The sequence below is a fragment of the Balaenoptera acutorostrata genome, chromosome 16 (assembly GCF_949987535.1).
Source record: "Balaenoptera acutorostrata chromosome 16, mBalAcu1.1, whole genome shotgun sequence".
Classification (NCBI taxonomy): Eukaryota; Metazoa; Chordata; class Mammalia; order Artiodactyla; family Balaenopteridae; genus Balaenoptera; species Balaenoptera acutorostrata.
Genome location: NC_080079.1, coordinates 9,483,804 through 9,506,583, shown reverse-complemented (window position 1 = coordinate 9,506,583; position 22,780 = coordinate 9,483,804). Strand labels below are relative to the sequence as shown.

The 22,780-nt window shown below is 44.7% G+C and overlaps 1 protein-coding gene across 1 annotated transcript in view; it reads left to right on the top strand.

Annotated features, from left to right (window-relative positions):
- Positions 1 to 22,780, top strand: part of HTRA1 (HtrA serine peptidase 1) — a 56,979-nt gene that overhangs the window by 18,182 nt on the left and 16,017 nt on the right. Inside the window, exons 2-3 of the mRNA XM_057530322.1 lie at positions 14,368 to 14,467; positions 14,882 to 15,086. Of these exons, the coding sequence (XP_057386305.1) occupies positions 14,368 to 14,467; positions 14,882 to 15,086 (305 nt within the window). The remainder of the gene's footprint in view (positions 1 to 14,367; positions 14,468 to 14,881; positions 15,087 to 22,780) is intronic.

The window sequence follows — 22,780 nt, the reverse complement described above, 5'->3', positions numbered from 1 at the left end:
CGGGCGGGCTCTAGGGCAAAGCCTTGTTTACCTTCACTCTAAATCCACTTATGCTTTGGATTATTGTAGCTGTGCTGGGATTCAGGATTATCCACTGGAGAGACCCCAGGAGATCTGGCCAAGGTTCCCAAAGCTTCATGGTTTGTGGGCACCCTTGATGTCTCAGTAATTTTTCATGGTACCCCCTAGGCCAAAAGAAGGATCTGACAGTTCCATTTATCAAGTATTATAATTAGGTCCCAACACCTTAATAAGTTTTTGTGTCCTTGTAACCTATTAGTCATTTGACAAAAAAAAAAAAAGAAAAGAAAAATGATATTTTAATTTCATTATTCAATAACCACAATTACTTACAAAATTAATACAAATGATCTTTGCACACCTGTTGGGAACCACACAGCCTCTCAAATCTTGGAATCAGATTGGACACTGCCACCCCATTTCCAGTTCAACATTGACTTTTGTACAGTACTTTCTTTTAATCACAGTGACCACCAGAAATCCAAATTCACAAAATATGGAATCATCAAAAGAATGTAGTGCAATCTGATTTTGAAACCGTGAATTGCCTAGAGCTCGTTCTCAAGGTGTCCAACAGATATCAAGTATCTCTGTGTTTCCCAGAAGATGTGAAATATCCTGTGAGTTTGCTATGGCACTCGGGTGGTTCAGGGCAGAGTGAGAACAAATGCATTAGGACCGGCAAGACTTCTTTCTTCTTGCTTCACCTCTCATCTTTACCTGACATTTTTGCCTTAAAGAGGAATGAAACACACACTTTGATGTATTTAAAGCACATGTGCGATTGTGTGCTAAATCTTTTGAGAGAAACACAGATAAAAGTCTGTCCTTTGATTCGTAGTCCCCTCGTGATTTTCATTTTCACTGCAACAGATTTTCTTCAGTGTGATAATGTATGTCAAGTACTTAACTTACTGCCTGGCTTTTTTTCAGTAAACAATAATGGAAGTGTCTGTTAATTCTGATTCTGATAATAATCACTGAAACTTTTCAACACTGTGTGTGTCTCTCTTTCCTCATGTAAGTAAGTTGTTGAAAGTAGTTAAGAAGTATCATCTGTAAAACTCCAGAGATGATGGTTCCAAGGAAGCAGCATTTGTGGAGTTTTGTGCATGACTAGTAGTTTATAAAGGGGAAAGATGAATCATTATTATCTTTGGATGTGAATCTGGCAATTTTAAAACTCATAAAATTATAGGAACTGGCTACTCTTAATGGGTCATTTGTTGTGTTTAAAATTACTAATGATAAATATTTATTAGGGAAGTCTTTGTAAAACGTTGTGACATCGTTCTACTAATCCTGGTTGTTCAGAATTTTTCTGTTTAAAATCACGTAGTACGTCATTCAATTTTCTCTTTTGGAAATTATTTTGATATCCTAGGTTCGTTGCTTTCCACATAAATCTTAGAAATAGCTTATCAATTTCTACAAAAACTCCTGCTGGGGTTTTCACTGGGAGTATGTTGAATCTGTAGATCAATTTTGGGAAAATTGATAGCTTAATAATAGAGAGTCTTCTGACCCACAAGTATGATGTCTCTATCCATTTATTTCTTTAATTTATTTCAGCAGTTTTGTAGCTTCCAGTGAACAGGTCTTGCACATACTTTATTCAACATTTTCCTAAGTATGTAATATTTTTGATGGTGTGTTATAATTGGTATTTTTTAAAATTTCAGTTTCCAATTGTTTACTGCTAATACATAGAAATACAATTGATTGTGCATATTGACCTGTTATCATGTGGTGTTGATAAACTCACTTATTCTAGGTAATATATTTATAGATTCTTTTTCTATGTGGACCCATATGTCATCTGCAAATAAAGACAGCTTTATCTTCTCCTTTCCAATCTCTATGCCTTTAAATTTCTTTTTCTAATTAATTATTCTGCCTAGGGCTTCAATAAAATATTGAATAGAAGTGGTAAGAATAGATGTCCTTGCCTTGTTCTCATTTTTAGAGGGAAAGCATGTAATCTTTCACCGTTAAGTATGATGTTAGTTTTAGGTTTTTTGTTGATTCCCTTTATCAAACTGAGGAAATTCTCTTCTATTTCTAGTTTGCTGAGTATTTTTTTATCATGAATAGGTGTTCAATTTTGTCAGATCTTTTTTTGCGTCTGTTGAGATGATCTCTTGGGTTTTCTTTTTTAGTATGTTAATTTGGTGAATTACGCTATTTAGGTTTCAGATGTTACACCAACCTTATTTATCCTTTCCTGGGATAAACCCCACCTGGTCATGATATAGTATCCTTTTTCTTATATTGCTGAATTCTATTTGTTAAAAAATTTAAGAACATTTAGTCTGTGTTCATGCTGGATATTAGTCTATAATTGTCTTTTATTTATTTATTTATTTGAATTTTATTTTATTTATTTTTTTATACTGCAGGTTCTTATTAGTCATCAGTTTTATACACATCAGTGTATACATGTCAATCCCAATCTCCCAATTCATCCCACCACCACCCTCTCCCCCCCGCCGCTTTCCCCTCTTGGTGTCCATACGTTTGTTCTCTACATCTGTGTCTCTATTTCTACCCTGCAAACCCGTTCATCTGTACCATTTTTCTAGCTTCCACATATATGCATTAATATATGATATTTGTTTTTCTCTTTCTGACTTACTTCACTCTGTATGACAGTCTCTAGATCCATCCACGTCTCTACAAATGACCCAATTTCGTTCCTTTTTATGGCTGAGTAATATTCCATTGTATATATGTACCACATCTTCTTTATCCATTCATCTGTCTATGGGCATTTAGGTTGCTTCCATGACCTGGCTATTACAAATAGTGCTGCAATGGACATTGGGGTGTATGTGTCTTTTTGAATTATGGTTTTCTCTGGGTATATGCCCAGTACTGGGATTGCTGGGTCATATGGTAATTCTATTTTTAGTTTTTTAAGGAACCTCCATACTGTTCTCCATAATGGCTGTATTAATTTACATTCCCACCAACAGTGCAAGAGGGTTCCCTTTTCTCCACACCCTCTCCAGCATTTGTTGTTTGTAGATTTTCTGATGATGCCCATTCTAACTGGTGTGAGGTGATACCTCATTGTAGTTTTGATTTGCATTCCTCTAATAATTAGTGATGTTGAGCAGCTTTTCATGTGCCTCTTGGCCATCTGTATGTCTTCTTTGGAGAAATGTCTATTTAGGTCTTCTGCCCATTTTTGGATTGGGTTGTTTCTTTTTTTAATATTGAGCTGCATGAGCTGTTTATATATTTTGGAGATTAATCCTTTGTTGATTGATTCATTTGCAAATACTTTCTCCCATTCTGAGGGTTGTCTTTTCGTCCTGTTTGTAGTTTCCTTTGCTGTGCAAAAGCTTTGAAGTTTCATTAGGTCCCATTTGTTTATTTTTGTTTTTATTTCCATTACTCTAGGAGGTGGATCAAAAAAGATCTTGCTGTGATTTATGTCAAAGAGTGTTCTTCCTATGTTTTCCTCAAGTTTTATCGTGTCTGATCTTACATTTAGGTCTGTAATCCATTTTGAGTTTATTTTTGTGTATGGTGCTAGGGAGTGTTCTAATTTCATTCTTTTACATGTAGCTGTCCAGTTTTCCCAGCACCACTTATTGAAGAGACTGTCTTTTCTCCATTGTATATCCTTGCCTCCTTTCTCATAGATTAGTTGACCATAGGTGCGTGGGTTTATCTCTGGGCTTTCTATCCTATTCCGTTCATCTATATTTCTGTTTTTGTGCCAGTACCATATTGTCTTGATTAGTGTAGCTTTGTAGTATAGTCTGAAGTCAGGGAGTCTGATTACTCCAGCTCCGTTTCTTTCCCTCAAGACTGCTTTGGCTATTCAGGGTCTTTGGTGTCTCCATACAAATTGTGTGATTTTTTGTTCTAGTTCTGTGAAAAATGGCATTGGTAGTTTGATAGGGATTGCACTGAATCTGTAGATTGCTTTGGGTAGTATAGTCATTTTCACAATATTGATTCTTCCAAATCAAGAACATGATATATCTCTCCATCTGTTTGTATCATCTTTAATTTCTTTCATCAGTGTCTTACAGTTTTCTGCATACAGGTCTTTTGTCTCCCTACGTAGGTTTATTCCTAGATATTTTATTCTTTTTGTTGCAGTGGTAAATGGGAGTGTTTCCTTAATTTCTCTTTCAGATTTTTCGTCATTAGTGTATAACAATGTAAGAGATTTCTGTGCATTAATTTTGTATCCTGCAACTTTCCCAAATTCATTGATTAGCTCTAGTAGTTTTCTGCTGGCATCTTTAGGATTCTGTATGTATAGTATCATGTCACCTGCAAACAGTGACACTTTTACTTCTTCTTTTCCAATTTGTATTCCTTTTACTTCTTTTTCTTCTCTGATTGCCGTGGCTAGGACTTCCAAAACTATGTTGAATAATAGTGGCGAGAGTGGCCATCCTTGTCTTTTTCCTGATCTTAGAGGAAATGCTTTCAGCTTTTCACCATTGAGAATGATGTTTGCTGTGGGTTTGTCGTATATGGCCTTTATTATGTTGAGGTAGGTTCCCTCTATGCCCACTTTCTGGAGAGTTTTTATCATAAATGGGTGTTGAATTCCGTCAAAAGCTTTTTCTGCATCTATTGAGATGGTCATATGGTTTTTCTTCTTCAATTTGTTAATATGGTGTATCACATTGATTGATTTGCGTATATTGAAGAATCCTTGCATCCCTGGGATAAATCCCACTTGATCGTGGTGTATGATCCTTTTAATGTATTGTTGGATTCTGTTTGCTAGTATTTTGTTGAGGATTTTTGCATCTATATTCGTCAGTGATATTGGTCTGTAATTTTCTTTTTTTGTAGTATCTCTGCCTGGTTTTGGTATCAGGGTGATGGTGACCTCATAGAATGAGTTTGGGAGTGTTTCTTCTGCAATTTTTTGGAAGAGTTTGAGAAGGATGGTTGTTAGCTCTTCTCTAAATGTTTGATAGAATTCACCTGTGAAGCCATCTGGTGCTGGGCTTCTGTTTGTTGGAAGATTTTTAATCACAGTTTCAATTTCATTACTTGTGGTTGGTCTGTTCATATTTTCTGTTTCTTCCTGGTTCAGTCTTGGAAGGTTATACTTTTCTAAGAATTTGTCCATTTCTTCTAGGTTGTCCATTTTATTGGCATAGAGTTGCTTGTAGTAGTCTCTTAGGATGCTTTGTATTTCTGAGGTGTGTGTTTTAACTTTTCTCTTTTCATTTCTAATTTTATTGTTTTGAGTCCTCTCCCTCTTTTTCTTGATGAGTCTGGCTAATGGTTTATCAGTTTTGTTTATCTTCTCAAAGAACCAGTTTTTAGTTTTATTGATCTTTGCTATTGTTTTCTTTGTTTCTATTTCATTTATTTCTGCTCTGATCTTTATGATTTCTTTCCTTTTACTAACTTTGGGTTTTGTTTGTTCTTCTTTCTGTAGCTCCTTTAGGTGTAAGGTTAGATTGTTTGAGATGTTTGTTGTTTCTTGAGGTAGGATTGTATTGCTATAAATTTCCGTCTTAGAACTGCTTTTGCTGCATCCCATAGGTTTTGGATCATCGTGTTTTCATTGTCATTTGTCTCTAGGTAGTTTTTGATTTCCTCTTTGATTTCTTCAGTGATGTCTTGGTTATTTAGTAACGTATTGTTTAGCCTCCATGTGTTTGTGTTTTTTACATTTTTTCCCTGTAATTGATTTCTAATCTCATAGTGCTGTGGTCAGAAAAGATGCTTGATATGATTTCAATTTTCTTAAATTTACTGAGACTTGATTTGTGACCAAAGATGTGCTCTATCCTGGAGAATGTTCTGTGCACACTTAAGAAGAAAGTGTAATCTGCTGTTTTTGGATGGAATGTCCTATAAATATCAATTAAATCTATCTGGTCTGTTGTGTCATTTAAAGCTTGTGGTTCCTTATTAATTTTCTGTTTGGATGATCTGTCCATTGGTGTGAGTGAGGTGTTAAAGTCCCCCACTATTATTGTGTTAACTGTCGATTTCCTCTTGTATAGCTGTTAGCAGTTGCCTTATGTATTGAGGTGCTTCTATGTTGGGTGCATATATATTTATAATTGTCATATCTTCTTCTTGGATTGATCCCTTGATCATTATGTAGTGTCCTTCCTTGTCTCTTGTAACATTCTTTATTTTAAAGTCTATTTTATCTGATATGAGTATTGCTACTCCAGCTTTCTTTTGATTTCCATTTGCATGGAATATCTTTTTCCATCCCCTCACTTTCAGTCTGTATGTGTCCCTAGGTCTGAAGTGGGTCTCTTGTAGTCAGCATATATATGGGTCTTGTTTCTGTATCCATTCAGCGAGCATTTAATCCATTCACTTTTTTTTTTTTTTTTTTAATTTATTTGTTATTTATTTATTATTTATTTTTGGCTGTGTTGGGTCTTCGTTTCTGTGCGAGGGCTTTCTCTAGTTGTGGCAAGTGGGGGCCACTCTTCATCGCGATGCGCGGGCCTCTCACTATCGCGGCCTCTCTTGTTGTGGAGCACAGGCTCCAGACGCGCAGGCTCAGTAGTTGTGGCTCACGGGCCTAGTTGCTCCGTGGAATGTGGGATCCTCCCAGACCAGGGCTCGAACCCATGTCCCCTGCATTGGCAGGCAGATTCTCAACCACTGCGCCACCAGGGAAGCCCTAATCCATTCACTTTTAAGGTAATTATCAATATGTATGTTCCTATGACCATTTTCTTAATTGTTTTGGGTGTTTTTGTAGGTCCTTTTCTTCTCTTGTGTTTCCCACTTAGAGAAGTTCCTTTAGCATTTGTTGTAGAGCTGGTTTGGTGGTGCTGAATTCTCTTAGCTTTTGCTTGTCTGTAAAGCTTTTGATTTCTCCATCGAATCTGAATGAGATCCTTGCCGGGTAGAGTAATCTTGGTTGTAGGTTCTTCCCTTTCATCACTTTGAACATGTCATGCCACTCCCTTCTGGCTTGTAGAGTTTCTGCTGAGAAATCAGCTGTTAACCTTATGGGAGTTCCCTTGTATGTTAGTTGTTGTTTTTCCCTTGCTGCTTTCAATAATTTTTCTTTGTCTTTAAGTTTTGCCAATTTGATTACTATGTGTCTCGGCATGTTTCTCCTTGCGTTTATCCTGTATGGGACCCTCTGTGCTTCCTGGACTTGGGTGGCTATTTCCTTTCCCATGTTAGGGAAGTTTTCGACTATAATCTCTTCAAATATTTTCTTGGGTCCTTTCTCTCTCTCTTCTCCTTCTGGGACCCCTATAATGCGAATGTTGTTGTTTAATGTTGTCCTAGAGGTCTCTTAGGCTGTCTTCATTTCTTTTCATTCTTTTTTCTTTATTCTGTTCTGCAGCAGTGAATTCCACCATTCTGTCTTCCAGGTCACTTATCCATTCTTCTGCCTCGGTTATTCTGCTATTGATTCCTTCTAGTGTATTTTTCATTTCAGTTATTGTATTGTTCATCTCTGTTTGTTTGTTCTTTAAATCTTCTAGGTCTTTGTTAAACATTTCTTTCATCATCTCAGTCTTTGCCTTCATTCTTTTTCCGAGGTCCTGGATCATCTTCACTATCATTTTTCTGAATTCTTTTTCTGGAAGGTTGCCTATCTCCACTTCATTTAGTTGTTTTTCTGGGGTTTTATCTTGTTCCTTCATCTGGTACATAGCCCTCTCTCTGCCTTTTCATCTTGTCTATCTTTCTGTGAATGTGGTTTTTGTTCCACAGGCTGCAGGGTTGTAGTTCTTCTTGCTTCTGCTGTCTGCCCTCTGGTGGATGAGGCTATGTAAGAGGCTTGTGCAAGTTTCCTGATGGGAGGGACTGGTGGTGGGTAGAGCTGGCTGTTGCTCTGGTGGGCAGAGCTCAGTAAAACTTTAATCTGCTTGTCTGCTGATGGGTGGTGTTGGGTTCCCTCCCTGTTGATTGTTTGGCCTGAGACGACCCAGCACTGGAGCCTACCTGGTCTTTGGTGGGGCTAATGGCAGACTCTGGGAGGGCTCACGCCAAGGAGTACTTCCCAGAACTTCTGCTGCCAGTGTCCTTGTCCTCACGGTGAGCCACAGGCACCCCCCGCCTCTGCAGGAGACCCTCCAACACTAGCAGGTAGGTCTGGTTCAGTCTTCTATGGGGTCACTGCTCCTTCCCCTGGGTCCCGATGCACACACTACTTTGTGTGTGCCCTCCAAGAATGGAGTCTCTGTTTCCCCCAGTCCTGTCGAAGTCCTGCAGTCAACTCCTGCTAGCCTTCAAAGTCTGATTCTCTGGGAGTTCCTCCTCCCGTTGCCAGACCCCCAGGTTGGGAAGCCTGACGTGGGGCTCAGAACCTTCACTCCAATGGGTGGACTTCTGTGGTATAAATGTTCTCCAGTTTGTGAGTCACCCACCCAGCAGTTATGGGATTTGATTTTATTGTGATTGTGTCCCTTCCTACCGTCTCATTGTGGCTTCTCCTTTGTCTTTGGATGTGGGGTATCTTTTTTGGTGAGTTCCAGTGTCTTCCTGTCGATGATTGTTCAGCAGTTAGTTGTGATTCCGGTGCTCTCGCAAGAGGGAGTGAGAGTACGTCCTTCTACTCCGCCATCTTGAACCAAATCCTCTTTTTTTTTTAAATTAGAAAAGACATTTCTTTTGGCCATATGGCATGTGGGATCTTAGTTCCCCGACCAGGGACTGAACCTGCGTTCCCTGCATTGGAAGCACGGAGTCTTAACCACTGGACCACCAGGGAAGTCCAGTCTATAATTTTCTTATAATATTTTTGTCTGGCTTTTATATTAGGGTAATGCTGAGTTCATAAAATAAGTTGCACAGTGTTTACCTTCTTTTTTGAAGAAAGTTTGTGAAGTATTAGTATTGCTTCTTTCTTAAATGTTTGGTAGAATTCGCCAGTGAAGCTGTATGGGCCTGACATTTTCTTTCTGGGAAGGTTTTTAACTACAAATACAACTTCTTTAATAGGTATAGGATTATTTGGATTATCAATATCTTCTTCAGTGAGCATTGATAAATTATGTCTTAAAAGAAATCTGTCCATTTTATCTAAGCTGTAGAATTTATGTGCATACATTTGTTCATGATACTTCCTTATCATGCTTTTATTGTCGGTAGGATCTGTATTGATGCTCCCTCTTTGATTCCCTATGTTAGCCATTTTTGTCTTTTCTCTTTTTTTCATTAATCAGGAATGTAGAAAATACCTTACTTTCATGTTTCTGAATTCTGAATTGCCATCTTTCTGTAAGTGGCAGGCTGTTACTGAATGCCAGCCAATTCCGGCTTTCTGTATGATAATGGAGTAGCTAGAAGGGCCATGTCTCGACCCCGCTTGAGACTCCCCATCCTCATTACCTTCTGCCACATCAGTTCTGACATAAATAAACAAGGCCCTCACTTCATAGAGGGAGTTATATTCGTCTTCTTCTGGTGAGGTTGGTTACTCCATGGGAATTTGAGAGTGCAGCTGGGCTTCAGTTCAGGCTAGACTATTCTGCTGACACAGTCCCTGTCTCCCAGTGGCTGCAGGCTGCTCTTGTAAGCTGGGGAACAGAGGTGCATGTCAAAGCCAGAAAAACTGGCTTACCGCACACCTTCCCCTCGATCTCTGCCTCTGCACTGGTGGCCACGACGGCCCTGTTAGGAGGAGCCTCTAAGACATACACAAATTTGCCAAGGTGCGGAGAGTGGTTCTCTGGACACTTTCACCTCTCCCTTTACTCCTCTGCTGCGCCACTGAGGTAAGTGGTGCTCACACCTGTCCAGAGCTGCCTACTGAGCGGCACCTCCACCAGTTCTCTTGTTTTTTTATTTTTAAACTATGCCATAACTTGGCCAAGCACGTCATCATATACGGTAGCTCATAAAATCAGCATCAGAAACACATGGAGGTAGATGTTATTATCATCACATTTTATGGACAAGTGGAGAAGACTTGGAGGAGTAAGGTGACATACTAAGGTCACATAGCCAGTAAGTCCTGTGCCAAGTGTCACACTCTGATCCTTCTGAGACCAGAGCCTGTGCTCTTACCTATCCTCCCCATGCTGAGTGGTCTGGATGCCCCAGCCCTCCATCTGTCTGCATCACTCGGAGAGTGGGTTGTGGCAGAGCCAGCCTAGGTCCATCTCTGGAGTTCTCTACCCGAGTTGGCCCCTCTGGAAGGAAGATAGTTGACCCGCAGTTGAAATCACAGCAGATGGGGCCAGCCAGGGTTTCTAAAGACCATGAGGCAGCAGCAGCTTCCTTTAGCTTGATGGACAACCTTTTAAATGGAGCAGGACCCTAGCATTGAGCCAAGCTGCTCTTAGCAACACTTTTATTCCTCATTCTGAAATTGCATTTGGAGAAGACAAACACTTCTTTGGTTTGACATTTTGCCCATCTTTGGACTATTAGTTGATAGTTCCTTCAGTTCAGTTGTTTCCGCTCTATTTATTTCTCCCATTGACACAGACCCACCAATGATAATAGAGGTCACCCGTTGCTTTTTCATCTAAGCTGCACAATTAAGGCTTGTCACTTGGGCTTTTCAGTATGGTCTGTGCTCCCACTGTTCCTCCTTTCTGTTTATTCATCTGCAGAATTAGGGGAGTCCTGTGCCCAATCTCAGATTCCACAATCTCCTTATCTTGCTGTAGCGTGTTGGAGTGAGGGGGAGAGACAGGGATTAGATCATAGAATGTTGGAGCTGGAATAGACTTCACAGCTCATTCTAGAGGTAGTTGGCCCCATTTTACAGACAGGGAAATGGAGACCACCCAGCAGACTGCAGATGGAACCTGGGCCTTCTAGTGTCCAGGCCAGCGTCCTTCCTGCTCTCCCCCGTTGCTGTCCCAGGTGGACAGACCCTGGAGCCACTTTCTCTAGTGTGTGTGAGGAAGCAACTGCTTCTTGTTTTAGCTGGAAAAACCCATGCTCACTTTCATCCCTGATGTGGGCAGATTCTCCCAGGCTTATGTGGGAAGTAGAAAGAGGAAGCGAGTGAATGATTTTTAGTGGCAAGACTCTAGTAATCGTCCTTCTTTTGAGGGTCTCAGAATCTCCACACTTCCCTGGGGGTTGCTGGCCTTGTTGGAGTTAAGCCTCCTTTTGGCCTTTCCCAGGGAGCTAGTCCGAGGGAGCCCAGATGCATTTGTTTACAGTTGTCTCTGGATGATGTTCACCAGGTTCTGTGTTGGGAAGGAATGTTCCGATCCCCTTATTTATATCTCCTGTTGGAGAATGCAGGGAGGCACACCAGTTAAATAACCACAACTACCTGGAATCCTGGAAGGGCAGCAGATGTGTTATGTGGAAAAGTTGTAGGTTTGCTCAGATTTTTCTGTTATTTATACACCCTGTGAAGAAAATTTAATGTCTCTAGAGAAGTCATTTATAGTCTCTGAGCCTCAGTGTCTCTAAATATAGTATGGGAACAATATCTGATTTTCCTCTTCCACAGCAAGGGTACCATAAGGAAGGCTTTTCTTTTTTTTTAAAAAATAAATTTATTTACTTATTTTTGGCTGTGTTGGGTCTTTGTTGCCGCATGCGGGCTTTCTCTAGTTGTGGCGAGCGGGGGCTACTCTTTGCTGTGGTGTGCAGGCTTCTCATTGTGGTGGCTCCTCTTGTTGTGGAGCGCAGGCTCTAGGCACACAGGCTCAGTAGTTGTGGCACACGGGCTTCAGTAGTTGTGGCGCATGGGCTTAGTTGCTCCACGGCATGTGGGATCTTCCTGGACCAGTGATCGAACCCGTGTACCCTGCATTGGCAGGCAGATTCTTAACCACTGTGCCACCAGGGAAGTCCCAGGAAGGCTTTTCTTAAGTTTATTTATTTTATTTATTTATTTTTGGCTGCGGTGGGCCTTCGTTGCTGTGCACGGGCTTTCTCTAGTTGCGGCGAGCGGGGCTACTCTTCGTTGTGGTGCACAGGCTTCTCATTGCGGTGGCTTCTCTTGTTGTGGAGCACGGGCTGTAGGCGCGTGGGCTTCAGTAGTTGTGGCACACGGGCTCAGTAGTTGTGGCTCGCAGGCTCTAGAGCACAGGCTCAGTAGTTGTGGTGCACGGGCTTAGTTGCTCCGCAGCATGTGGAATCTTCCTGGACCAGGGCTCGAACCCGTGTCCCCTGCACTGGCAGGCAGATTCTTAACCACTGCGCCACCAGAGAAGCCCCAGGAAGACTTTTCTGATGATACCATATGAAAGGGTTCTGAAAGCAAAAATAATAAAAATGATGCTACCATAAATTTGTTGAATTAGTTAATCTTGCTTAGTAGTTGCAGATCTTTTTCTGCACCTTACAAAAATCAAGCTACGCAAAAAAAGAGCAGATTCCAGCCCTGAAATAAAGCAGCTCAGAGCCCAGTAGCCGTGACAGAGAGGGGCCCTTTGTTCATCGATGGTCTCTCACTTCCAAGAAGGAAAGCTTGGGAGAGGCAGGCTGGTACCCGGGATGTCCCTATGCCCACTGGTATTGAGCTGGGGAACTGAGGTCCCTGGTGGGGACACACAGCCCAGTCTGTACAGATGCTGCGGTGCCACTGGGGGCGCCTGTGGACATGCAGCTCTGAGAGCCACAGAAGACTTGAGAATGTCACAGCTTTCACAGCCCGGCACCTGGAGAACGGCTATACCCCTGGCACAGAGGGGTGTGTGTGTGTGTATGAGTGTATGTATCTGTGTATACAAGTGTAGCTGTGTGAATGTACATATGTGTGTGAGTGTAAGAGCGTGTGTGTATACGAACGTGTTTTGGTGAGAGTCAGAGTCTGTATGTAAGAGCGTGTGTGCATGCGTATGTGAGTATGTGCGTATGTGTGTGGATGTGTTTATGTGTGTATACATGTGAGTATATGTATATGTGTGTACGATCATGAGTGTGAGAGTGTGTGTGTGTGTGAGCATATATTCATGAGTGTGTAAGTGTAGGTGTGGGCGTGTGTATGTGTGTGTGTGTTGGGGGCACAGGCCCTTTGGTTAGCGAGGGGCAGTTTTGCAGGCCTGTGGTTTCCTCTTAGACTTCAGCCTCCTTGCGAATCCCCCTGTGTGACTGGTGAGGGAGGTGGACCAGTGCTGCTCAGACCATCTGTGGTGAAGGGTCAGGGTTCTTTTCCTTTTATTTCCTACTCATCATAGATCAGTACTTTTGTAAAATATGCTAAAAATGAATTACTACCAAAATATAGTTTAAAAAGACACAAAATATCAGCCCCAATTTAAAATTTTTAGATGCAAGAGGCATAAGATTTCTCCGTCAAATTTCTCTGAAGGTTTCTGGAAGCTCCCCCTGAGTTCCTGCATGGGGCCAGGGAGCAGCGGGGCTGGCAGAGCTGCTGGGTGCAGCCCTGTGCTCGGCCCACGGGCCGAGGCGGAGAGGAGGGAAAGGAAGGGGTGCGGGGGTTCTTGGCTGCGGACTGGCCTGGAGCCCCTCTGCTGTTCAAGCAGAGAGACTTGTTCAGGGGTATCAGCAGGTGGCATGGGTTTGGGGTCAGAGCAAGAGGCTCAGGCTGCCTCTGCCACCCGTGTGCCCGCAGAATGGGGGCTCCCAGCCCCTGAGTCTCCAGGAGCTCATTTCTGAGTCAGATGCCATGGGTGTGCACATCGGGCTGGTGGTAACTTTTTGCCTTGCTGGGAGACCTACAGACCTACAGTCAGATTTGTGATTGATAGCTTTGTCTGAAAGGAGCTTTGCAAATGCCCACCATACGGGGGTTCCCTAATTACAGTGCATATGTTTATAGAGAGAATTATGGTCATTCGATTTTCTCTTTTTTTTTCCCCAACAGAATCAAGGCATCTCTTGTGTCTTTTGGCCTGGGATGTCCTGGGGTTGGGGAAGTGGAGTGAGTGCTTAAGATGTAGTGGGAAGCTGCTCTGGGGACAGACAGCGGGAAAGACACCATCTGTGCCTTTGCCTTAATGCTTTTTCATAGTAGCCTTTTAAATCTGTAACATTTGATGGGCATCTTGTCAAAAGCAGCCTCAGCCCTCCCCTCGACAGCGGCGGTGTGCTGAGAAGGGCGGCTGTGTGGTGCTGCGGGAGTTGGGGAAGGGACACTGGTGGACGGTGCCGTGTCAAGGTGACCCTCGGGCGACCAACTCTTTGGAATAACGTAGGAGGCCCGTGTATCTGCTGGTGCCTCTGGTTCAACATTTTCGAGGTGAAACTACTGAGAGCAAGGAAGCCAAGCCAAGAGGTCATCTTTGGTGGGTTTTGCCGTCTTATCTGAGTGGGTATTTCCTCAAGAGCCAGAAAGATCTTTGCAACTGAGCCCAGTTGCAAAGGGCTCTTGTCCTCACCCTCCTTCAGGTTTTTTGGCTCTTCTAACCTATATCTTTCTCCAGGTGACCATAGCACAGAGCACAGCATCTTTAAGTGTCGTGTCTTTGTTTCTGTTCTCAGGGCAGGAAGATCCCAACAGTTTGCGCCATAAATACAACTTTATTGCCGACGTGGTGGAGAAGATTGCTCCTGCTGTGGTTCACATCGAACTGTTTCGCAAGTAAAGAGAGCCTTCCTTTTGTTCCACGGCCTCTGAAGCTCCCACCGAAACTGCTGCCATTAGCAAAACATCAGAGCTATTTAAAGTGTCACTGAATATAGTCCTACGGGAAGATAAGCATTTCTCCCTTGGGGTGTTTTCCTGTTTGACTACTTAAATCTACATTCTTGACCCTTCTAGATGTGTTAAGAACCTCTGGTTCTGAAGAGATTCCCTAAGAATATTTTCTAAGTGGCATGTTTGGATGCGTATAGAAGTCAGTCTAACGTTCCCTTTTTTAAAGTTAAATAAAGCCAGTGTGTCAAGTAGCAGTTGCTAGATGCGTGCTGCTGTTACAGAATCAGTTCATCAGTGTGTCTCAGAGCTGATCTGAAGATGTTTCAGCCTTAACCAGGTACTTCTTTTTGGTTCTAGGCTTCCTTTTTCTAAGAGGGAAGTGCCGGTGGCCAGTGGGTCTGGGTTTATCGTGTCCGAAGATGGACTGATTGTGACGAACGCCCACGTGGTGACCAACAAGCACCGAGTCAAAGTCGAGCTGAAGAATGGCGCCACACATGAGGCCAAAATCAAAGATGTGGATGAGAAGGCCGACATTGCACTTATTAAAATTGACCACGAGGTAAGTGTGCCCCCCACCTGCGGGACCAAATTCTCAGGTGCCTCGACTGACATTTGGCTAAATCTGGAGAGGTCAGAAGGCACCAGAACTCCCTGATTTCATGAGATTCTGAAGCGGGACCAAACCAGTCAAGTCTGGACCAAAGGAGAACATTTAGGAGATGCTGAGTGTGACCTGGGGTGGGGGAGGGGAGGGAGCTCATGGAAGCTTCTTTAATAAGCAGGCTATCAGGTGAGAGTTTTAACAGTAGTGTTTTCAGTTTTTATAAAAGAAAGCAATAGGTTTATAAAGAAATTAGTAGGTAAGCAGTGAAAATTGAGTTTCCCTCCCATTCTTACCCCTGAGGCAACTGCGGGTACAGATTTCTGTTCATGTGTGCACGCCTCACGTATAGAGAATTTACTGGGTTTTGAAGTTAGCCATCATTAGCATGTGAACAGCCAGTCTGAAAACAAACCAAGTCTCCCAAATTGGGTTTTTGCAGAGTTACTAGGTGTGTTTTAAAACAATACTCCACACAAAAGAGTTTTGGAAACCGTGAATTAAAACAAAGCTAATGGATTTCGTCCTCATAGCACTTCTCAGAGCTTTTAATATGCTAACGTGCATATGACTCTCCTACAAAAGGGTGTGTACTCTAAACTACAATTTTCTGAGTGTAGATTTTTTTTTTTTTTTTTAACTGAGACACGAAGAGCTCAGTTTGGGAAAAGGTTTGCTTTCTTTTGAAATATTCTCCACGTAGGCATTTTTGTCCTGTTGATTTGTTTAGCAGAGTCTTCATACCTGAACTTAAATCCAATTTTTTTAGACCATCAGGAATTCCCACTCTTTGGTACGTTAGTGATGGAGGTTTGTTTTGCTATGTGGCAGGTGCCTAGAGAGATGGTGTTTTCTGGTTTCTCCATGCCCTTGTCATTTTCCAGACTTCATCTGGAAAGAAGAATCAGGCTAGGCTGGAATCTTATTTCTGGCCCAGGAAAAGATCATAGACCAAGAGCCAGGAGGGATCTTCTTCTCCAGCTCTCTGTACATTTTACTTGATCCGAGCTGTGAAGTCAGACCCAGGTGGTACAGCATAGGCTGTTTATGTTTGTGTTGTTGATTGGGACAGAAACAGGCTCTGTGCCTGGTGTAGGTAACTAGGTAACTGGCCTTTAGCGAGGTCTCAATTGCGTATTATTTCTGTTAGGTTACCGTGGAATTTCTGTAACAACGAATCTTTCAAAATGTGTTTATCGGTCACAGTATAATCATAATAACTTCTACTTGATAAGCTCCAAAGCTGGACCAGGCTCTGCTTTCATTTGTAACTTTCACTTAATCTGCACGATAGCTGTATTATTGCCATTTTATAGAGGAAGAAACAGGGGTTCAGAGAGCTTGAGTCACCTGCCTGAGGCCACACATCTAATGCTGTGGTGAAGTTATAGCCTGCGAAGCCGGCCAGGCTCCCCAAGTGCCCAAGCCCGTGACCGTTATGGGAGGGATGCAGCCCGGCCTTTTGGTGTGATGGGCTGACTCAACTTTAAATAGCCCGCTGGGAGCCTGGCGCACCCCGGTTTAGGTTCACACTGCTTGAAAGGTGTCCAGGATGTGGTAGTCTCACCGGAAGGAAGCGACCAGAATAGCATATCCTGTGGCCACACGCAGGACTTCTCAGCTCCACCGAGCCCTGGGGAAGCAGCCAACCTTGCGGGCTGTCTGCAGGCAGGGCGCTGGTCTGGACGCTGCGTGAGCTGCCCCCGCGGGCTAACTTCATGTTTGGCACGCGTGGGTGCATCCCATGCAGCTGCTCTGGCAGGGGGATATTCTTTTTCAGCTTTTGAGCCAAGGTGGCGAGTGTATTCTCCTGTCATCCCTGGCATGTCCCGGCAGGCTGTGAACCATCTCGACAGACCAGCTTTGTAAGGTGTTTCTGACCTGGCTCTTGCTGTTCCCGGGAGGCTGGCCTTCCTGCCAGCAGCACGCTATTTGAGATGCGTTTCTAGCCCAAGAAAAAGGAGCTTGAAAATTTAAAGTCGAACTAACATGGCCTTTCAAAAAAGAATCGGAAATGAGAGGATATTAAATTGCAGACGCCCACACAAGAGACTGGTTTCCACTGACTAAACTACTTTTTTTTTGCTGATAGTAGTTGGAAGTGGGGAGAGTAAAAACATCTCTTCCAGCTCTTTCCATTTTGTTCCCTTAGTTTGATGATTGATTATTTAGGAGAGGGGGCCGGGGACTGGCTTGTAATGAGGCTCAGTTTGGAAGGAGCCTCTCACCTGGGTGAATACAGATGTGCCCGAGCACATGATAAATGTGCCGGCAGCGCTGGGGCTTGAGGTGAGCTTGCCTCGCGCTGTGTCACCTCAGCAGCAAGAAACAGGGCAGGAAATCTCAGAGGAGGCAGAACAGAACCAACACAAATTGGACTTGAGGATCAAAGTCATTCCGAATGGCGCTTGCCGTGTGAGGTCAAGGCCCAGCCTCCCCAGGGCCATTTGCTAATAACCCTGTGGAACAGGTGTGACCGCCCCCCGCATACACGGGCCCAATGGTTAAGTTGGTCCCTTATAATCTGGGCCCATTTCCTCCCCGCAGCACCAGGATTTCGCTTGAAGGGCTCTCCATTACTTAAACAGCCATCCTCCTTCCTGAGCGTGCTATTCTTGCCACTTTGAATGAATGGAAATTACCATGGACATCTGTTGTCACTGCCCACTTCTCACCCACCCCGTTCCCCCTTCTTCTGGGAGCAGAGGCCAGCATCTCCTTCGGGGTCCATTTCTCCCCCACTGGAAAGTCTTGGGGGGCCACCAGTCATGGCACCCCACCCTCCGGGGCCAGGTGGACACAGGACCCATCAGACCGAGCAGATCTTCAGCTTGGAGCAGCAGCTGGATGCCACCCACAGAAAAACAACATGGGGGAAGCTGGTGTAGCCTCTGCTGCCGGGACCCCACTGCCCTCTGAGTTCCTGCCCTTTCTGAGCCTGATCTGCCTCCTTTCCCTTCCATTTTGCAAGCCCCGCCTCACATCTTCCGTACACCTGCCTCGGCTTGACGTTGCCAGAGACGTTTCTGGGCTTGCGACCAAAGGAATTTTTGCTTCTCACTGCTGAGCAGACACGTATGCACTCACTTTCGCCGCTGAGATTTGAGCCGGGGAGAACCTTTGGAAGAAAGCTCACTGAGCAGAGCGGCTGCCTTACCCTGGTCTGCTGCTCCCACCAAGCTGGAGAAGGAGGATCTCCCCCTGCAGGCCTATCCCCTCCAGCCACAGCCGGCCCGGGCATCTCTTTCTGGGCTTCTGTCCAAGGATTTGCAGCTCCCCTTTCCTCAGGACCATGGCTGGGACCAGCATTCATCAGGGGAGGGGATGCCAGCTGCAGGAAGGAAGGACAGCGTGCATGCAAACGGTTTAATAGAAAGCAGCTTTGAGGGCAGACTAGTTCAGCCTTACATAAAAACGGTTTCCAAATGTGCTGAACATGACACCGGCCGTGTTTGCGGAACATTTAAAAATTTTCTCCAAAGGCAGCATTTTGTCTCTGCAGTTTTTTTGCTGAGTAGTTCAGAGAGAGAGAGAGAGAGAGAGAAAATATTTGGTTTCTTTAGGCCAGAGTGCAGGACAGAAATACTGGGGATGTACTGAAGAAGGTGAGAGAGGAAAGTTACTTTTGTCCCAGCTGTGTTTCCGCTGTGGTGATTAGGAAACAGGCAGGAGAAGATCATCTGTCCTCCCGCCTTGATGATTGCAACTTTCAGATCGGGTCCTGTCTGCCCTGTGTAAACCCCTTCACACGCTCTCTGTTCTTACAGAGAGATCGTAACTGCTTGCAGGGCCTTGGAGGGCCACGCAGCCTGACGGGCGCCCCACTCTACCCCGCACTCCGCCCTCTGCCCCTCCCCCTCTCTGCTACCCCCCCCCCCGCCCCCCATGCAGGGCTGTTCTCCTGGGGCCTTGGCCTTCCCTCCCTGGGGTGTCCCCATCCAGCTCCTCCATAGGTGACCTTCCTTGTCCTTCAGGCCTTGGGTTAAATTCTGCCTCTGCCCCAGACGGCCCTTCCCTGACCCCCTACCCCGGGGAGCGCCCCACGTCCCAACCTCCCCTCATCACTCTGGGGATGCAGAACCCCGGAGGTGATCACATTTCATCATTCATTTTTCCCTTCTCGCCTCCTGATCGTAACTCACAATTGTCTTATTCCCTTGTGGATTTCAGTTTCTCTCTGCTGCTGGAGTGTGAGGGGCACACCTGTCTTAGTCACTTGTGAGGAGGTAGAGGCTCAACGGCAGTGTCCTGGGTATGAATCGCAAGCCCTCCGCTCAGCAGCAGGCAAGGCCGGCTGCCCTGAGGGCTGGGGGAGCAGGAAGGCACTGGACCTCCTGCAGTGATCCGCTGCCCCCTTTCCGGTGAGGAGGTGACCACGCAGCAGGCTGGTTGCAGAGCGGCAGCCCCCAGAGTCCGAGGCCAGTTCTCATCTGATCCCAGCGGCTGCCTGGGGTTTGGACGGCGTGTTGCTTTGCTGGGGCCCCCGTAGCTCTGCGGTCTTTGGTAACTCAGAGCCCTGGTGAGGTGGTGAGTTTTCCTTTGGGCGCTTTTCCCTGACGCCAACACCCAGGGGAATATTTGGAAGCAAGCTGGTCGAGGCTTGTGAGGTGGTTTTCTTCCCTCACTCCCAGACCTGCATCCGTCCTTGGCCACCTTTGGGCCAGATGCCACCTATGGCCCTGTTTGAAGTGGCTGAAGAGTGACACCCCTGGGCACGGGGGCTGCTTTGTGGGCAGAGGGTCCTTTTCCTGCTGAGCTGGCTCTGGTCTCTCCGGGCCTGTCTCCTGGAACGTGGCCTGCTTGCAGTGGATCTGCCCCGACTTCTCTGAGTGAGGAGGGTCCAGGTGGCCTGGGGACGATGGTGGGGGAGGGGAGTGGCGGGTGCCGGGTGTGACTCATGCCCCTCCACTCCCCCACACTGCGCCCAGCCTTCAGCCAGTTCCCCTCAGACAACCTGATTGTCAGAAGGCACTGACTCAGCCGCCTGAGCTTGTCCAAAAGTGAATCAGATAACGCAGAGCCTGTGCTGGACCGGCTCCCCATCTTCTGGAGTCTGTCACTCATCCTTGTAAAGTAACCAAGAGCTGGAATGCTGCTTGCCCTACCATAGTTACCCTCGTAGTTTGCTTCTGTGTTTTTCCATTTGAATTCTTTTCCCCACTCCCTCCGTCCTGGCCGTTTTGTGGTCTCTCCTCTTGTTCTCCCTGAACTGAGAGGTCTGCATTGCATTCGTTAAAGAGGCCCCAGATCCTGTCGCTGTAACGAGGCTTCTGTTACCGTATTGATTTTTACCATTTTTAGGGGGATGCAAATCACTATTGCATTAGGTGATGTCAATCCAGGCGCTGGCGTGGAAGCCGGCGTTTTTGCTCTGGGCCAGCCTTTGTCCAGAGGCTCATGGGGACGAGGCTTCTCGTGGAATGTGAAAATATTTCAGTTCCCCAAACTATCAAAGCTGGAGCCCTTGTGTGTTCTCTGGCCCCATTTCAAGAGCTTAGCTGATTGTTAAGGAAATTCTTTGGCTATGTTTTTCTCTTAATATGGTAATGCTTTTTTTCACTTTGGCAGGCTCTCTTCAGGGTATTCGACCAAGACTATTATTTATGGTTCTGACAAAGCAGTTGGGTTGTCGGGACTGAATTTGTAGGTGCCTCATCGGGAATGTCCCCTTCACTGAGGAGGGAGGGCATGCATTGCCAGTTTAGTGAGTGTGTAGCAGTGTGTTGGGGCCCAGGGTTGGCCAGCTGTGGCCTGCAGTCCAAATCCGGCCCTCCATCTGCTTTTGTAAATAAAGTTTTATTGAAACACAGCCATGCCCATTTGCTTATGTATCAGTAGAGTCTACAGCTGCTTTTGCTGGACGGCAGCAGAGTAGACTAGTTGGGATGGAGACCACATGGCCCGTGAAGCCAAAAGTAGTTACTCTTTGGCCTTTCACAGAAAAAGTTTGCCAACCCCAGTGTGAGATGATTAACACCTCTTTCTAAAGGAGTGAAATGTGCTTGGACCAAAATATGCTCTTAAGACCCAAGTGAGGTGAAGCACGAGGTCACTACAGGGGAAAGGGCAGAGAAGCTGATCTCATTTGCTCTTGTGGGGACTGTGCTTCTTTGCTGAAGAAGATGCTTCGGTCTTGCTGGATTAAGCAGAGAGAGGCCTTAGTGTTGACCATTTCTCTGTAATATCGGTAGAGAGGAATTTTGTGAATTTGAAGATGTTTTCCAAATTATTATTCAATTTTAAATCCTAATGATCTTTTAAGGTCTCGTTGGTTCATTCTTTCAGTTATTCCTTATTCATTCACGGAGTCTATAAATATTTATTGAGCATCTATTTGACCAAACACTGTGTTAGGTGCTGAGGATGTAACAGCAATGGGCAAAAGCCATGGAGCTTACGGTCTAGTGTGGGAAACAGGTAAACTGGAATAAATATGGTGGTTGGTACAACGAAGTAACAGATAGAAGAAGCAGGAGAAGGCACTGGGGCTGGAGAGACCCTGAAGGTAGTATAGGCAGAGAAGCTTATCTGAGGAGGTAACATCCAAGCTGAGACGTGGAGGACAGACAGAGCCAGCCAAGGGGAAGAGTGGGGTACCTAGAGTTGCTTAGATTTCCTTTTCTGCCCATCCTGAGGACCTGGACCTTGGGCCCAGTGCAAACTTATTTCCCGGTGAGTTTTTTAGAGCCTCCAGAACACAAGCCAGTGCTTCTGGTTAGCTGGTTCCTCTGCATATTGTCCATGTATCTTATTGGCCTTGGTTCTTTGGGGTTCCTGATCGTACTCTGGAAAGCTCCAATTTCTTATGTAGCCAATCTCCTGAGGGTCTAGAAGTGCAAAGGGTTCATAATGAGCTGGTCACCTCTTATTCATGGCAGGATGGAGGCAGTTTCCCAAAACTGGTTTCCTAAAACCAACCACTTTCTATGGCAAGGCAGAAATAAGACATTCTGGTGAACTGAGGACTGATTATTCTAATAAATGTGCTAAGCAACAAGTCACTTTTGTTAAATAAGGCACCAGAATCTGATAACGAGAACATATGACTCAGGGTATTTCCCTTTTTGCTTTGGCTGCCAGGCAGCTCATAGAAACTGTTGGCCCTCTGGCTAGAATATTTCCTATGCCACCATTTTATGTCATAAAGAGATATGAATTAACTTATTGTAGTGAGCCCTGTGTCATTGACCATCTCAAATTATTTTTATCTAGAGGAGGTTATACGTCTTTAAGAATTTTTTAGAATAAATTTTACAAGAATGATATATCCTGCATATGGAGCCGCATGAGCTCTGAGTGGTCATGGGTAATGGTCACTGTGCCTTCAGTGCAGCAGTTACCGAGTGGCTGCTGTGTGTTGAGCACTGAACCTACCAAACAGAGTGAGACCACAGCCCTTCCCTTTGCGGAGCTGGTGGGTATAAGTTGTCCCTTTACCCACCTGAGCCCTGAGCCTGCCACCGTATAGACGGCTGAAAACCAGGCTGCATCCGGAGTCCTTACCCAAACTGAAATGCCAGGCCCTGGCTAACCCCAAGGTTAGTCCAAACATTGGACTAATCCCAATTTTAAGATCCTGATGGATCTTTTAAGATCTGATTTGTTTATTTGTTCATATATTCACTTTCACATCCAATGATTTTCATAAATAT